This window comes from Pelodiscus sinensis, chromosome 21 (genome assembly GCF_052426305.1).
Source record: "Pelodiscus sinensis isolate ZL-2025 chromosome 21, ASM5242630v1, whole genome shotgun sequence".
NCBI classification, from domain to species: Eukaryota; Metazoa; Chordata; order Testudines; family Trionychidae; genus Pelodiscus; species Pelodiscus sinensis.
Window position 1 is genome coordinate 21,023,362 of NC_143072.1, and position 18,343 is coordinate 21,041,704.

Consider the following 18,343-nt stretch of genomic DNA (forward strand, 5'->3'; position numbering starts at 1 on the left):
ATAAACCTTACATCCAAACAGGTCCCGTCTCTTTGCTTCTATTTTGGTGGCTATCAGGGATCTCCAGGGGAGCTGTCTGGCTCCACACAGGAAGGCATGACGGCAGGCGGCCGCCGGCAGCCTGTTAGCGCCAAAAAAACCTCAAAACTGTTTCTTAAAGGGGCCACGCTTTTTTTTTTTTTTTAAAGCTTAACAACTCTCAGGATCCTTTCCCCCCCCCCCCCCCCCCCACTTTGGTCTCCCCCTTTTTCCCTCAACAGAATTTTCTCCCCTTTTGGGGGAGGGATGTCAGTATTTTTGGTTAAACCATCTGGCAACCCTAGCAGAGCCTACACTGGCAGCTGGGCCTGCTGTGTGGCAAGGGTGGGCGGGGGCCCTGCCCCAGTGAGGAGCCACGGCCTGCCGCATAGCAGGGAGCAGGGCCTGTTCTGGGGCCAGGGCCTGCTCCGGCACCTGCGCCTGCCACGTGTGGAGAGGCTCCGTCTGTTCTATCAGCTGGGCTGCTTTCCCATGGCTGGAGCCAGGCTGTGGTACAGCTGCTCCTGGGAATGGGATCCCACGCATCTCCATCCCCCCCTACCTTGCCTTCTCCCCTCAGAGCCCCCTGGTTTCCAATCCTCTCCCTCACCACTGCTCCACATTTTATTGCTCCCAACAGCACCTCACTCTCTACAAACCCTGGGCGCTGGCAGCAGCTTCCCTCTGCCCCAGGTGGGGGCTCATGCCCTCCTCCCCCCGCAAGAGGTAGCCCACGGCATCCCCTGCCCTGTACACAGGCTGCCTAGGGAGCACACGTCTCACCTTCTCCACACGAGGTGGGGGGGTTACTATCTGGGAGAGTCTCAGGGAGCTGTGGCAGCCATCTAAACAAGCACACGTGCCCTCATAGCTGGCGCACACGACAAAAGTCACTCCGCTCATGGATGGAAAATCTTAGAGGGAACACTGGTCAGGACATCTCTTAGGCTGCGTGGTAATGCCTCAACCTCCATGCCCAAGTTCACAGCCATCCTTTGCAGGAATTGTTCCCGCAAGGAGGGCGGGGGGTATGTTCCAGCAACTGCCACAGGCAGCAAGGAAAAACTGGGAGGGGAAAAGATTGGTGGCACCCTTTATACTGGCATGCGATTCCAGAGGGTGCTCGAGTCGACCCAATGGATACAACTGAAAGAAAAATCTCTGGCAACTGTGTATGAGGCACATACATACCTAACGTGGACTGGACGTGAGCAAGAGACTGGAAGAAGAAAGTGTACTTTAAGAGCTAACAAAACAATGATTATTTATTAAACCAAAATCTTCTCAGTATGCAGTAAGTGTACATTTTCTGTGCTCTGGGATTGTTTTCCCACCACTTTGGTAGATAAGCACACTAAGGACCCTATCCTTCAAGAGGTGGGAATTGAGGGTACTCAGCATCTGGCGTAGCAAAGGAAGACAGATGCGTAGAACAAGAAAGCTTAACAGGCATTTCTTCCATTTTTAGAATTCGGTTGTTCATGCATGCAAGGCAGACCAATTCCTACTGACACCTTATTGCCCATAAGCAACATCTATCATTGCGCTACCTCCAATTTCTTTTCCCTAAAACTCACATCCGTTATGAGCCAGTGACCCTTGCTTAACTACCTCCTGACTGTCAGAACTGAGCTTCAATCAAGTTATTTTTTCTTACAGTAACATTATTTAGGGCTTAAATATGTTAGGTGATTCTGTAACAATCCAGCTCAACTAAAAAACAAAAACAAGCAAGCACCACATTTCAGGTTCATGGCTTTGTTTTCTAATGCACAGTTTCACTAAAGTAGCATAAATGAGTGACTTAATGAAGAGTTACAAATTTTAAATTCCAAACTTACAGGCTGAAGATGTGGTTCATTAGAGTGAGGAGCAAAAGATGAACATACGCTTGAAATTTAATGTTGTTCAATTCAGACAATCCTAAAGCTCAGCTTGCAATCTAGAAAAAAGGGATATGCATATCTATATTCCACAGCAGACCATGAGATATATCTGGGGAATAAAGAGACGTGGATGACCTGAAGTAAGAGGATTTATCTTAACCAAAAAAATCCTAGTTAAACCACAAAATTGCAAAAGGTGACAAAGTTTTGACAGAAGAAACCCATGATTTACTTTCTTGAAGAAGGCATGCCAAAGATTAGTTTAAATGAAATTATTTGCTTTTAATGTAGGTTTATTCTTTCCCTATAAAAAAAGGAATACAATCTTTCTGTGGCTCAAAAATCAAGCTCCCTGGAAAGAGCAAGAGAATCATACCCAAACCACTCTGGGTTTCCAGAGGGCATTGTGAAAACATTTTGTATCCTGGGTATGAGCATGCAAAATGGCCGCACCTATTGCCCAGAAGAAAAACAGGATGCTCTGCATGCCTGATAAATGGTAAGAGCCTGAATGTCCTTCCATCTCAGAGGTGTTTCATAGTACAGTGAGTTTCTTTCTTCCAGGATGAGAGATTTAGGTGTGCCAATAAGTACAAGCTGTTTTCCCTGCAATTTGCTAGTGCCAATTCTAGCACACTTCCTTGTCTTTATCCTGTATATCACTTGAGTATAAACAACATACAAAAAGAGATTATTCTAGTTATGAATCAAGAGGGGAAAACAGGTAAACTATTTTCAATAAGACTATTGTAGGTGCAAGTAATTTCCCGAGTTTGCCTAGAATATTCACCTGTGATGAAACAAATAACTCGGAACTGGGTCATTCTAAAGAGCGATATTATTGGATTGTCACACAGTTAACACACCAAGATAGAGGTCTAAGATTATTAGAGATTAAACAGATGGGGGAATGTCAGAAGCACAGAAGATACAGCTGAGGAAAGGTGTACTTTTCTTACAGGTGTAAGTATAGTGGTGTACTGAGAAGAGGGTCTCAAAGTTACTTGTGAGGAATAGAGTACAGTAATTCCTCATTTAACACTATAGATATGTTTCAGAAAATGATCGTGTTAAGTGAAAACGTGTTATGCGGGGTCAATTTTCCCATTGAAAATAATGGAAAAGATGGGGGTTGCGTTTCAAGCAGTGGTGTCTGTTGGGGCCGGGACATAAGGTTGGGGGAGAAAGGGGACTGGGTTACAGCAGGGAGGGGAAGTGTTTGACTCTGGGAAAGGGAAGGGAACGAGAGGGTACGGGGATTGGGTTGGGAGTATGCCCCTGTGAGGGGTCTGCGGGGACTCATACTGTGTCCAGCGAGGAGGGGTTGCCGGGGAACGGTGCGGCGAGCAGCAAACCCTCCCCCGCACAGCCGCCGGTGACGGGCCAGCTGGGGAAACCCAGCTGCCGGCCTGCAAGCAGGGGCGGAGAAGAGGGGGCAAGGCGTCCTGTGAGGGGGAGTCAGTAGGGAACAGTGTGGCAAGCGGCAAACCCTCTGCTGCTTTGCAGGGAGGCGGGAGAAGCCCCATGCAGCCGCCAGCGATGGGCCAGCTGGGGAAATCATGTTATTCTGAGGACGGTCATGTAATTCAAAAAATGATCCCTAAAAAAAATCGTGCTATCGCGAAAATGTGTTAAGTGGGCACGTGTTAAATGAGGAATTACTGTATTACATTTTTCTACAGAAGATATGGATTAAGAAAACATTCTTGTAGCTTCAACACCAAAAATAAATGTTTGAAAGAAGAACAAGATTAGAAGAAATGTGCTACGCTAGCGCTATGTCTAGACTGCAAGCCTCTTTCGAAAAAGAGCGTCTAGACTGCAAGCGGAACTTTCGAAAAAGCAAGCCACTTTTTCGAAAGAGAGCACCCAGGCAGTCTGGATGCTGTTTCGAAAAACCCGTTGGCATTCAAGAATGCCTTTTTTCGAAAGAGCACTTTCGAAAAAAGGCTTTCTTCCTCGTGAAATTAGGTTTACCGCCGTCGAAAGAAAAGCCGCGTTCTTTCGATTTAATTTCGAAAGAACGCAGCTGCAGTCTAGACGCAGGTGAAGTTTTTTCGAAAAAAGGCTACTTTTTTCGAAAAAAACCCTGAGTCTGGACACAGCCTAAGAGTTTTGAGCAAGTGTAGAAAATTGAAGAGTAAAATCAATTTATCGCATTATGTAATGTGAATGACAAGTTCTTCCTATGAAGATTTTTCCACATATACGTTGTTCCTATTTCTTTGTTAGCAATCACGCCAATACTATTTACCTAAGAAACTAAAGAGAGTATATAGATCAGTTCCCTTCTTTCAACCTACTTATTTAGAAACAAGGAAATACAAAAGGAAAACAAGGAGGCCAGTTATCATGCACCATCTAATGGGTGGCTGGTAACACTTGACAATTACATAAAAAAAGATCAGGGAGTTAACACAATGCCTTAATCATCTACCAAATAAAGAAGAGCAACTATTGGCAGCATTGAGGCATCTACACCATTTATGTTTAATTAAGGGCTAATGGGTAAACTTGACTGATTAGATATAAAAATAAAGGAAACTTAAAATGGCTTATGTTTCATTTAATAAAATATGTTTGGCTTACTTGGTTTCTTCAAAGTTATCTTAATTGCTTGTGCCTATTTAACCTTGGGAAAGAATGATTGCCAACTCATTTTTATCAGCATTTTTGTCAAGCAGTGCTTTGAATAGCAAGGTCATTGAAAAGATTGTTTTGAAAACAGTCATCTTTAAAAGGATTGCTAATAAAATGAATATGAAACTGCTACACTGATAACACTAGCCAGACAAGTCATTGTATTGATTAAACTTGCATACATTAAATATTTTAGAAACCAAAAAGACAAAGCAGAAAACAATTCTTCATTTCCTATATAACCAAGCTTTGGAGAATTCCCCATCAATTTTGCATGAGTAAAACTGAAGAATGATTGATTACAGTACCTGAGACCCTTAGTTTCAAAGGCATAAGGAGTAGTTTGAGAGGGTCAGTGATTAGATCATTCCAACTTGTGTGTATAATCTTAAAAACCAACTACAAGGTAGAGTAGATCAAGCACAGAATAATATTCCATATCGTATTTTTTTTTTCATCTGTGTAGTAATTTCAAGTTTGTTTGTTTGATTTTTTTTTTTAAACTTAAATGCCTCCTTTGAACTATTTTTTTTTAAATTGGGTGCCCAATTTAAAATCAGTTTTTACAATTATTGAGCACTCAGCCTCTGAAAACACAGCCTCTCTTCAAGGAGTCTCAAGTTGAGCACCCAAAAACTGGCACACCAAAGTCACCAGTAACGTCTGAAGATGCAGAGTCCTTGGCCATTAATTCTGTTTCATGTCCACTATTTATATTGTGCAACTTGCAGTACATCATCACTGTACTGTCTTTTGCAACTGAAAATAATGAACACAAAAGATTTTGTATGACATGTACAGTGTCTGAATCTCAGTGTCTCCCAAATAACTGCCAGATGGATAAACAACTTTACGTCTTGGTTCTCCAAATATAAAACATTATAATAAGACCTACTGTACAATCATTCAAATCAACAGGAATCTTTAATGGGTGCTGAATCAGGCCTTCTAGGAGTTGGTTCTACCAAATTAACAGTGTTGTTCATGATGAAACAGACAGGAAGTTATTTTTATATACAAAGAAAATGCAATATAGCACAATCCTTGAATGAAAATACAAATGCAAAATTTCTGGACAACACAACTATGCAACTTGCTGTATACTGTTAAGGTTGTTGTTTTTATAAATTTGTGGTGAGTCTAGCCTTATATGCTGAGATACATATCTATTACACAGTGTGATTTAATATAATAAGATTGGTAGCATAGGTCAAATACTATGCATATATATTTTTTAAAGTATGGGACACATATCTGGGATGAGACCCTCCCCCCTACTGTACCAGATGTTATACAAATATAAAATAAATGGTTGTACCTGCCAAAAGAGCTTTTGATATCAGAGTCTCAAAGGGGATGTCGGAAAGCGTGTGTTCTCAGTTCATTATATTAAATACTTAGCTAAATTACTGAGGCCCACCTAAGAATTAGATGTCAGTACATTTAAACCACAGTAAGGATAAAAAGTAGTCATTGTTCTAGTTTACAGTTCTAAATTCTTTTGTCTTAATGCTTTTTATTTCTTTGTATAACTTTAAAGATGAATACTTTGTAGATGTTTAAAAATCTTTAAAAACCCAAGTGACTTTTTAACAGCAATTCAACAACTACAATCAGAGTCAAGTTAAAAATGTCAATTGGCTATCAAATTGTAACCTTCATAGAGTATAAACTACTAAGTCACAGCTGATAAACTTAAGTCAAAACCCTTGCCACCCTTTATTATTCAAAATATAAAATTTCTTGAACTTACAGTAACAATACTATTGTTTCTTTACAATACATATAATCAGAAGATTAGCAGAATATTTTCTGCAGAAATGTGGTACCTGTAGATTTGTCAATCTACTATACACAGTGAAATAGTTAGAAACTGTACGCACATTATTGCACAGAAAAAATGTTAAGATCATATTCATACAGTATTGTATTTACTTCTTAAATATTGTCTACAATTACACTAATTAGTCAGAGTTATAAATATTTCAACATGCACTGAAAAACAAATTAATTTTTACCCACCTAAAGGAACAATATTCTCTGGTTCACAACAAAAGCAGCATACCATATTCCCAACATTTTAACTAATGCTTGTCTTATGTTACTGTTTACCATAATACTCTCCAAGTAAAATCCAGCTCCCATCCACATACACAGCTCTTCATCTCCAAATAGCTTGGCTTCTACCTAAACAGCAGGTGACTGAACACAAGTATTTTTGCACAAACACAGTTGTTTGTCACTTTCAAATTAAGAGAAGATTCTAGGGCTTCCGACAGAGAGAGCAGCTTAAAGTGACATACAATGACCCAGCAACTAAGAGGATAACGAGGTGGTGAGGTGAAGATTAAACCACACCAGGGGGTTTTCATATTGGCCTAAAGCTTGCTTAAATATCCTTTCCTTTCTATTATCGAGCAAAATAAGATGTAGATGGGAAGTTCTGTTTTCTTTTGTTTGTTCTGTTGTGCCGGTTACCTTCATATCTAAGCACCTAGGTTGTAGATGCAAGTGCCTATCAATGGTAAGAGGAATGTAAATCCTCTAACTTCACAACAAACATGTCCTGACTAAAAACTGAAGGCATATGGCAAAATTCAGAACACTGGTTCACACCATAGTAGGAATGTTTTCACATTTACTGTGTTACTCGCCCAGAGCTAAATATATATTTCAAGGGAAACTTCATCATTTATAACCAGCATCCACTTGAGTATCATACAGAGATACTGATGTTACCAGTGGGGTTATAATAGTCAGAGAATAATGTATGTAAGTCTGTTCCAGACAGTCTTTAACTGAGGGTGAAGATGATGGATCATCTCATTTTCCTTTCCTGTTATATCTTTGCATAAATATTTCTAGGATTTTCAACCCACTCTCTCCAGAAACAGTTCCCTTTCCCAAACACTGTTTCAAATGCATGCTCTCTTATCTCCCGTTTATCAGTCATAGGTTACCTCTGGCTTCAACTAAGGCCTTCTTTTGTATATGAGCTAATTTTTTGGGTAGACAAGCTATTGCCGAGACATTTCCCAGGGCCAAGCAAGGATCTCAGTAATCATTCACTTTCAACATCAGACTCACCTGCTCTTATTCGTTCAGCTATCACATGGAGCACCACATATTCAAGTGCATCGCTGTAGAGATGGGATTATTCATGGGTTTAAATTTAGGCATGTACATAAATACATTACTGAACCGAAGACAATGTAACTGGCTGACTAGATTATCTCAGAATTTTTTTCCTGCTCCTGAGTCAATATATTTACTTATATTTATTCCAAACATGTTCAAGTTTTATGAATCCTGTATGGTAAACCCTAATTAAACAAACAAAAGCCACAATTTACATCTATAGTGCCATCCTGAAAACCCCCAAATTGACTTAAAATGATGTTTTTACAGAACTAACTCATCTACTAAGAATAACCACTGCCATTGTGCAAAGGCCATAGTAAGTCACAAGCAACTAGTGCACCTAGGTGCTACAAAAAATAGAAAAGGGACAAGTTTAGGAGGAAAGTAGGAAACAATTTCAGTGTAACTAGAGGAAAAATTTTAGGCAGTCCTAATCCTTGTACAAACACAGAGCACTAAAACAGTGGAGTGACAGTCAAAAGTGGCATTGAATGGCATAATGTTACATTAATGACCAATATGTAAGGATTTAGATTTCTATACTGAGAACAGCTAACCAAAAATTTGCCTTGAAGCAGCCTATGCTTGTGAAGCAAGAGGATCTCTGTTCTAACACTGCTGCCCTAGTAAGACCTTGTCTACACCTGCAAGTTTTGCTACCAAACCCCAGAAAGTGTTCACACTGCAACACAACAAAAGTTGCAAAAAGCACCCAGTTTTGGTGACAAAAAACATCCAACTCTACAAGGGACTTTTGTCTCTCCCCCTTCCTTTACTGTTAACAATCAAGCAGCATATACTACAATAGGTTTTTCATCGAGTTTATTGACATCCAGCATGTTTCCCAGAATGCCCGTTTAGCCAATTTGCCCAGCGCTTTGAATTCTGCTACTCCGCAGCCACCTAAACAGGTAAACAAATGCGCCTCTCCCATCTGCAAACCCCACGAACTTTAAAATCCATTTCCTGCTGGCTGCCTTATTGTGTAGTGGCCCTCGTGGCGTTCTTGGGGAAACGGGTGGCTATCGCTCCAAACGCTCTCCTGCTTGGAGCAATGCAGAGCCGTTGGATCTTAGCAGCATGTGGGGTGACGAATTGGTGCAATCACAGCTGCAAGTGACCTGTAGGAACTGGGACTCGTACAGTCCTATTTCTCAAGCCCTGTGTGAGAAGGGCTATGAGACACCTTACAGTGCAGAGCCAAGATAAAGGAACTCTGGTAGGCGTACTAGAAGGAGGCAGCAGCAAACGGCTGGTCTGTTGCTGCATGCAAAACATGGTGGTTTTATAAAGAACTGGAGGCAATTCTGGGTGGGAACCCACATGTCAATCAGGAGTCCTTGCACCGCAAGCCAGGGCCAGCTCCAGAAAGGTTGCTTTATGCATCTGAAAGTTCTGTAGCCACAGGTCTTCATCCCACACCTGCTTGACAATGCGATCCCACCCCTCAGTGCTGGTTTCCCTAGCCCAAAAGCGATGCTTTATAGTGCACATCTGTTCTGTGACAGTCCAATTCAATGCTGTCCCTGCAACTCACATGGTCATCTGCATCAGAGCCTTTGTCCTCTGCTATTAAGTGCATAAATGTTCTGATGCAATGCACAATGTCCTAACCACATTGAATACAACATGGAAGAGAAGTCTGGGATCGATAAATTCTCATAGCAGATGGACTGTCACTCAAGTGATGTGAAAGTAAGCTAGAAACCCCAAGAGGGCTGGGAAGCAAAGAGGTGGTTGATGGGATGTTTTGCACATTCCCAAAATGCATAGCGCTATGTTGGGCACTCCCACAATGTTTAGCAATTGAAGGTGATGCTAGGCACCGTGGGACATCTACCCAAATTGCTTTGTTCTTTCTATCTGCACGGGTGCTAATAATGTGGCCATGAAATTTTGACAAAAGGTGGCAGAAAAACAGGCTTTGGCGAGTTTTCAGCTTTGGTAACTTTTGCATGTCAACAACACTTTCATCGCCAAACCTTTCCAGAGTAGAAATGGCCAGTACTGACCAGCCTGGGTGTGTCACATAGTGAAGTCTTATATAGCTAAGAATGCTTTTACTGAAATACTGTACTTGGTTCCTAGAAACTTCATTTGTAATGATGAATTATTTGCAGTGCTTTGAGGGATATTTCATTCTCTTCCCACTGAGCATTTGGACAGCATTATAAACACTGCATTTTATTCTGTTTTGGAGTGCAGAATAAGTATTATATACTTCCTCATTCTTAACGCTGCTTTGTAGACTATGGAATACAAATATTCTTTTAAATACAAAACCATGCAGTATTAAAGAGAGATATGCAATCATGTTAAACAAAGAAATACCAGTTGAGAGCCCTGTTAACCCTGCTGTTAAACGCCACTCCTGATTTATGGTGTCACTAAAACTCCCTGACAGGATTACAGTCTTGTGTATATGCTTATTAGCCTTACATTCAGTATTCAGGAAAGTCATGAGGTATGTAATATCCAATCTTATGCTGCACAACTGAGATGCATTTAACGTTTGTACTGCCAGCTGGGTACTCAGTAGGAGGAGAGTGTAATATTCCTCAAACCACTGTAAGTCAAATAATATTTCTCTCTCTCACACACTAATATACTAGGCTAATGTTTCTCTCCTTCTCATCCCAAAACATCTTTTATACACTTCAAAATTAAACCACAAAATTATTCTTCTAACTTTTAACTGAAGTAACTACCCTTGCAGAATATTTATGATTTAGGTGAAATGGAACAAAATTTGATTAAAAATGGCAAGTGTGTGCAACTTACTGTGACTTCAAAATTTCATTTATAATTGTGCCAAGGAATGTAATTAAACTCATCTGCATTCAAACAAATGTTATTTACAAGTGAAAAATTATAATTCTTTTTATGTTTCCTTGATATCGCAGCTCATTAAACAAATCTAAATGGATTCACTGATGCTTTACAACAAACGTTTGCTGTGTGTTTCTAAATCAACGTTAATAACTTGCACTATTTTTATCACAGCAATTTTTCATGTCTGTGCCACATGATTCTAGATGTTTAATGGAAAATAAGAAGGGCTGGAGTCTGTTTAAGCTAAGCACCTACAGTCTGATGTCAGCATCCAAGAAATAAACTAGTTAATGTTTATTAGAAAGATTCACTGAATACACTAGAACAGAATTTAAAATAAGCAACTCTACATTATACTTGGCTAACCGTATATACTTGTGTTTTTAAAATATCCCTTTCAGTGACTTGTTCTGTCAAAAGGCAAATAACCAAGCAAGAAGCACCAAAGTCAGTCTCCGCTCACAGAAAAAAAACCCCAAAAAACCACATGCTCTCACAGCAGCACATTTTATAAGCACAACTATATTAACAACACATGGTTAAATAATCTCTACTAAAAAACTACGGAAGTTGAGTTGTGCTCTGTACATGTCAAACTGCAAAGAATATTCTCATGTGCTGATATAATCATCTCCAAATTGCTCAACCCCACTTGTATTTTCACTGATGCTGAATTAGTGTTGTTTACATCATTCAATGACATTTCTTTTTGACCTCTGGGACCACTAGGGAAATCATCAATAGAATCATAGAAAAGAAATGGTGCACAACCATCAGCAGAAGGCAGAATAGTTTACCATCTTCTGGTTGTCATCAGAATGTTCCAGTCCATTTTCCACATTCCAATATTTGATGCGATATTTACAAATAAAATACGACAAAGATAGATTCCTAGACCTTAAGGCCAGAAGGGACCATTATGATCCTGTAGTCTGACCTCCTGCATAACGCCATCCATAGAATTTCAGCTAGTAATTCCGAAAATAAAGTCCCAAACTAAAAACTGGCACTTGATTTTCTCATTTGCTACACTCAGTAGAATAAATTCGGCCAATTATTTTACCCATATTTCAGTTTTATCCTGAAACTACAACTTACTCTCAATAATTAGTAATTATGTAGAGGTACTAGATTAAATTAAATACAGCTTAACTTCTTTGCTACACAGCTGTGTGTTCTACAGTTTGAATCATTTTTATATGGTCAAAGCCATACACAGAGTTTTAAGCTGTATGATTCACATCTCAGGTCCTACATACGGCTGAATATTTAGAGCTACGTCTAGACTACATCCCTCTGTCAGCAGAGGGATGTAAATGAAGCATTTCAAAAGTGCAAGTGAAGTGGGGAATTAAATATCCCGTGCTTCATTTGCATAATCACGTAATGGTGCTTTTTTGAAAAAGTTATTTCGAAATTGAAACCACAGTCTAGATGCGGTTGTTTCGAAAATGGGGCACTTTTTTGAAAGATCCTGTAAACCTCATTTTTAGACTGCAGTTTCCATTTCAAAATAGCACTTTTTCGGAAGAGCGCCATTATGTGATTTGTGCAAATGAAGCGCGGGATATTTAAACCCCCGCTTCATTTACATCCCTCTGCCAACAGAGGGATGTAGTCTAGATATAGTCTAGGAGAGCATCACCTATTATACTTTCTATACAATTTTTGCTGTTTCTTTTAATCCTAACTAGGGGTGTAAAATTTTGTTTAAAAAAGGGAAATTCAATCAGTTACACAGTCAAACTCTTTGCAGGATTGCAGTGGCTGGGAGTTGAAGCAGCAAATAGGGATGAAAGAGGCTAGTCAAGTAGCCCCCCCCCCCCACTTACTGCTTCTACAAGAGGCAGCAAGGGACGGGAAGCACGAACCAGTGCGGAGGGGGGGGGGAGCTGGCTTACGAGCTGGTTCCCCCCAGCACCATCTCCGCCTCTGAACCTTTTAAAGGCTCTTACTACACTTAAAAGGCAGAGGTGTGGCAGGGTTAGCTCCTGGCCGCAGGAGCTAACCCCGCTGTGGCTCTGCAGTTTCCCCCCCTATCGACTGAACGAGTAGTCAATGAAAATTCCATCAACTACTCAATCAGCTGATGAAACGAAATGTAACATCCCCAATGGCAAGGATAACCAATAAGCTAATGCATATCAGTTAACCAGTTAACCAATTAAACTCTTACATCCCTAATCCTAATAGTGGAAATACGATTTTTAATCAGGTTGTATTGCTGGCAAATGACTCAAAAATTGGAAATCAAGGACTTGACCATGCTGCTAGTTATCCAGCAATTATTAATTTAGACATAAATGGTTCAGTTTCCTGATACTGCCTGCTTCCCACTGAAACACTCGGTAAAGGTTTACATTTCACAATAAATATCTGATGATGCTTTAAAACAGTGGTCCCCAACACGGTGCCCGCGAGCGCCATGGTGCCCGCTGGGCCATTTCTGTGCACCCACCAACTGATCAGGGCCGGCCCTGCCTCCGGACCCATGGGCGGTGCCAGCCCCTGGACGCACAGTGTACCAGCAGCCCTGCCCCCGGGTGCACAGCACAAGGGCTGTGCTGGCTCCGGGCGTGAGGCACAGGGGCAGTGCCAGCCCCGGACACGCGGCGTATGGGCTGTGCTGGCCCCTGGGCATGCGGCACAGGACCGGCACCAGCCCCAGGTGCGTGGCACATGGGTGCTGCCAGCTCCTGGGCACAGGAGCGGCGCCGTCCCCGGACATGCAGCGCATGGGCTGTTCCGGACCTGGGTGTGCGGCATATGGGCGTCCCCGCCCCAAGCATGCAGCACAGGAGTGACGCTGGCCCCGGGCGTGCGGCGTATGGGCAGCCCCACCCCTGGGCATGTGGCACAGGAGCAGTGCCGGCCCCGACAGTGCGGTGCATGGGTGGCGCCAGCACCAGGCATGCAGCATACGGATGGCCCTGCCCCCGGGCGCATGTGCGTCCCCGCCCCTGGGCATGCGTGCAGCTCCGCCCCTGGGTGCCCGCCGCATGAGTGGCCCCACCCCCAGCAGCCACAAAAGGCTGGGGACCGCTGCTTTAAAATGCTGCTTCTTTTACCAGCAGAACTTTTAGCAACAGCTAACAGCATAAACTGCTATGGTGTAGTCAACAGAGCCTGAAAGTTCCTAAACAAAACTGAAGTCAAGGCTCCAGCTTCTCCTAGGACATTTGCTGCAATGCTTGTCTGTTAATATAAAAAACCTTCGGCAGTGAAACGAACACTAAAATTTTATCAGTATTAACTCTTTTGTTTAAGACGCAGAGAAGTTGACTTCAAGGTTAACACTTTCAGTCAAGAAAGCAAAATCATTAAAGCTAACAGACAAATGTCAATGCTTTTGGAAAAGGAGGCTGGGGTGGAGGGAGGGATCGTGACTATCTACAAAGATGAAACTGGTAAATCGGAACGGAGATTGTGTAGCTGAACACCTGAGACATCTGAGAAGTATAACTTGAAGGTGAAGGGGACAAGAGCCAATAAATGGGAAAAATAAACTACTGCACTTCCTCTAGAAGTACAACCAACCAAACCAAATATCACATTGTTGTTTAACCTCACCCTAGTATGACAAACTTTCACAAGAAAAGCCCATAGACACAGGTACTTGTGACCCAGGGATTTGATAGAGGCCAGCAAATTAATTGTTAGAAATTGTGATTTTGATAAACAATGGCAAACATGCTGTGCATGCAGCCAAAATTAACATCAATACAACCAAGCGCAAGGCGAGCTTATCTAGACAAACTTTTCAAAGAGTCAGTCAAGTTAGGCTACCTACTATATTAATTTGATTTAATCTGCTCTTTTCTCTATCTTTCCTGTTCATCTTCTTAATTGCACTATTTGTGCATTGAACCTTTTAAGGAATTTCGTAGTTATCAGAAAAGTGAGTTATTCAGTCTACAATGATAGGACATGAAGGGAGCCTCAAACCAGGAATTTGGGGGGATAGTATAGTGCCAAAGGAGAATGGGGATCTGGCACTGGCAGTACCAAATGAGAGACTCATCAGTACTAAGGCTAAGGGCAATACCTAACCAACATTGAGGGGGCTAGCACTGGCCTCAGCTCCACCATGTGAGGCCCGAGCAGTGCAAGCTCCAGTGTGGACAATCCTGGTCGTTCTGTGATGGGGCCAGAAGGTGCGAAGAGCACAACAGACGATGAGGCAGCGGAAATATGGCACAAGCAAACTTCTGAAAAGTCTAGTACTGTCATTCAACACAGGTCTAATGCCACTTGGTAGGCTGCCAGCATTGAGACAGTCAGTGCTGGTATCAGTGACTATGGCACTGGACTCGATAGATGCCCTATGGCTGGAACCAACGTTACCTGTAAGCTGTGCACTTGTGCTGCCACTCAAGAGATATTCCAATGCCGCCCAGCTGATTAGCAGAGCACCCACCACCAGGTATGTATTTCTCCTGGTGGTGCACATTTGCACATGCCTTGAGGCACACAACAACATTTATTCTGCAGATGGATGGAAAGATTAGAGGGAACATTGGCTGCAACCTGAGTTGAACAGGGGAGCATTTCAGATGATCAAAGAATCATAGCACACTAGAACTGGAAGGGACCTTGAGAGGTCATCGAGTCCAGTCCCCTGTTTTTATGACAGGATCAAGCACCGTTACCATCCTTGACAGATGTCTATCTAACCTGCTCTTAAATATCTTCACTGACGGAGATTTTAAAACCTCTCCAGGCAATTTATTCCAGCATTTGACCACCCTGACAATTAGGAAGTTTTTCCTAATTTCTAACCTAAACCTCCCTTGCTGCAGTTTAAGCCCATTCCTACTTGTCCTATCATCAGAGGCCAAGGAGAACAATTTTTCTCCCTTCTCCTTCCTTGTAACACCCTTTTAGATACTTGAAAACCACTATCATGTCTCCTCTCAGTCTTCTCTTTTCTAAACTAAAGAAGTCCAATTCTTTCCATCTTCCCTCATAGCTCATGTTCCCTAGACCTTTAATCATTTTTTTTGCTCTTCTCCGGACCTTCTCCAATTTCTCCACATCTTTCATGAAATGTGGCGCCCAGAACTGGACACAATACTCCAACTGAGGCCTAATCATGCAGAGTAGAGTGGAAGAATGACTTATTTTGTCTTGCTCACAACAGTCCTGTTAATGCACCCCTGAATCATGTTTGCTTTTTTGCAACGGCATCACATTGACTCATATTTAGCTTGTGGTCCACTATGACCTCTAGATGCCTGTCTGCAGCACATGCTCCATTCCATATGCCAGAGAAAGTCTGATGCCAATCAGCACTCCTTTCAGAAGATGAAAAGGAACCTCTCTGTGCCCTAGAGTGGTCCTGACTTATTTCATGTGATCTCTTCCTCCTGGGGGAAATGCCCAAGTCCTCGCGAGCATGGCCACTCCTGCCAGATCCAGAGGAGACGCCAGCCAAAACAATGGCCTCGATGTCAAAGCAGGCCTCATGATCTGCTCCAGCAGATGCTGCTTCAGCAGCAAGTTCCTTGTCACCTGCGTTCTCTTTGTGAGCGACCAGACAACGGACTACTAGCCTCTTGTGTTCTTTGCTGAGATACAAAAAGCACCTCGTGTGGAGATCACTGGTAGGGATGGCCACTCTACATGACAGACAAGCATTAACGCTGGTGAGGGGATCACACAGGACAGCCAACTACTCTAAATCTATACTATATAAGAAACTTAACTCAAGATGCAACTAAATACTACATACAAGGAACCATTTCTTGGGACTGAAATTGAAAGCTGTGGCTCTAGCCATGGGCAGGGAGAAGGAACTGAGGGGCTTGGAGCAGCCCCACCCTTATGTACCCAGAAAAGGGGCAAGGCCATAGGACACCAACACCACCCCTATGGGTACCATCCAGAAAAGCTCTCCATCTCTGGTGTACTGGATGCACACACAGCTAAGTACAAATCACAACTGCATCCATTCAAAAAACTATTCTAGTTTGCTGTTCTAGTGATAAAGAATTCCAGATATTTATGATCATGGTGCACATAAAATGGAATCAAACTAAGACTTTTAGTTAAAGCTTGTAAGAAAAAAGAAGGTACCAAACGGAAAACACATTTTGAACAAATATAGGTAGTTGACAACATCCATTTAAAAAATAAAAATCTTGTGACCTCCGTAATGTTTCCTTTAAAACAATTTTTTTTAGCATGGGAAACATTCCCCACCAGTAGAGATATTAAAATGCATTTATTCTAGTAAACTTTCAGCGGTTATACATTTACACACTAGGGGGAGGTGGTTCTCTGGGAGTTGGCTTTTAAGCATCTCCCTGCACATATTGGCTCTCACGGAGCCGCTTGTATCCCCCGTCATGCTGCTGAATCAGAGGCAGCAAAGCAGAGGGAGAAGAGGGAGGGAGCCACACTTAACCATCAAGGTTAACCAATGAGCCCAAGCACGTCAGTTAACCGTTTACACATTTATGCTTTCGCATCCCTACTCACCAGTGGAACTGAATGTAGCTTAACTTAATAGAGCAGTATTGATCTGAAGAATGACCACAGAGAAAGGCAAAAGTTAAGCTTTATGAATTCAGGTTAGCAAAGGCTAGGTCTATAAGAAAGATACCCGTTTACACAACAAGAAATGCCAATTACTTACAGTGTGTGACTCCGGCTAAAGTTTGATAGAAGGTAGGGGTGTCGCTATCATCGGTGAGCGTTACATACACTCCTCCAGAAAGCAGCCAACGAGAGAACGTGAAAGCATTTTTGTTCTGCAATAACCAATTCTTAAACTTTTCATAGTTCACCTTTTCACCCTGCAATAAAAGGAAGGAAGACTGAGTAAGTCATACTCCTCTTCTCCTGGAACAGTAGTAAACATGAAATATCAAGCTTTATGAACGAGAAGATGTTGCAACCTTCCTCTAAAACACAGGTACTGAAAAAGTGTCCATGGGACCAGATCAATTCCTTCCACCTTGCCCTGAAATCTACCATAAGACTCAGAAACGAGAGCCATTTCAGCTCTGCTATTAACTCAGTGTGGCCTTGGCAGAGACATTTAAACATGGTTCTCTCTGTAAAATAAAGATAATGTTTTCTTATCATTTTCAAGATTTTTATCAACTTTAAATGTATTTTTATTGTAGCTGCTAAAACACTGAGCTCCCCAAATAATACATTGTATTAGTGCACAAACAATTCCTGCTACATCCATGCCATGAAAGTGTCTGGAGTCCCTTTATCAGCAGAAAACTGACAAATATTAATGGGACTACTGAAGTTTATGGGTGTCACTATTACCAACACATTAGATTTAGGCAACATCTACTGATTCCAAAATATTTTGAAATATATGTACAAATCAATGTACACATCACACCCAATGAAGATCTCATCCATCATTGAAGTGCAATTACTTCCAAGTGTAACACAGCAGCGAGATAACATACAGTATAAACTCGACAGCGTACAGGGAGCAAAAATGTAGAAAAATACTGTCACTGAAACTACAGAGAAGAACGAGGTAGGCAAAATGTCACTATCCAAGCTGGAATCTGGTTAGGTCCCTTAGATTGATGCCCTAATTTGCAGTTCCTTGGAATCTTAATGACCACAAGCAGTCCAGATTTTTGGGTTCCTTAAAGGCTAGACAAATGGTCACTGACAATATAACTGAATGGTGTCTTCCCTATTATTATAGTCAATTATTTTAAACTAGTTCATTACTAAAAATAGTTTATACAATAAATAGCAAGAAAGGAGATTTAGCTGTAAACAGTGTCTCTGAGCTGCACGCTATGGCCTGGTCTACACTACATGGGAAGGTGGAAGTAAAATACGCA

The 18,343-nt window shown here is 41.8% G+C and overlaps 1 protein-coding gene across 4 annotated transcripts in view; it reads right to left on the reverse strand.

Moving 5' to 3' along the window:
* USP32 (ubiquitin specific peptidase 32) overlaps positions 1 to 18,343 on the reverse strand; it is a 173,466-nt gene that overhangs the window by 71,698 nt on the left and 83,425 nt on the right. For all 4 annotated transcript variants that reach the window (XM_075904742.2, XM_075904740.2, XM_075904739.2 and 1 more), the window contains exon 5: positions 17,155 to 17,314. In XM_075904742.2, the coding sequence (XP_075760857.2) occupies positions 17,155 to 17,314 (160 nt within the window). The remainder of the gene's footprint in view (positions 1 to 17,154; positions 17,315 to 18,343) is intronic.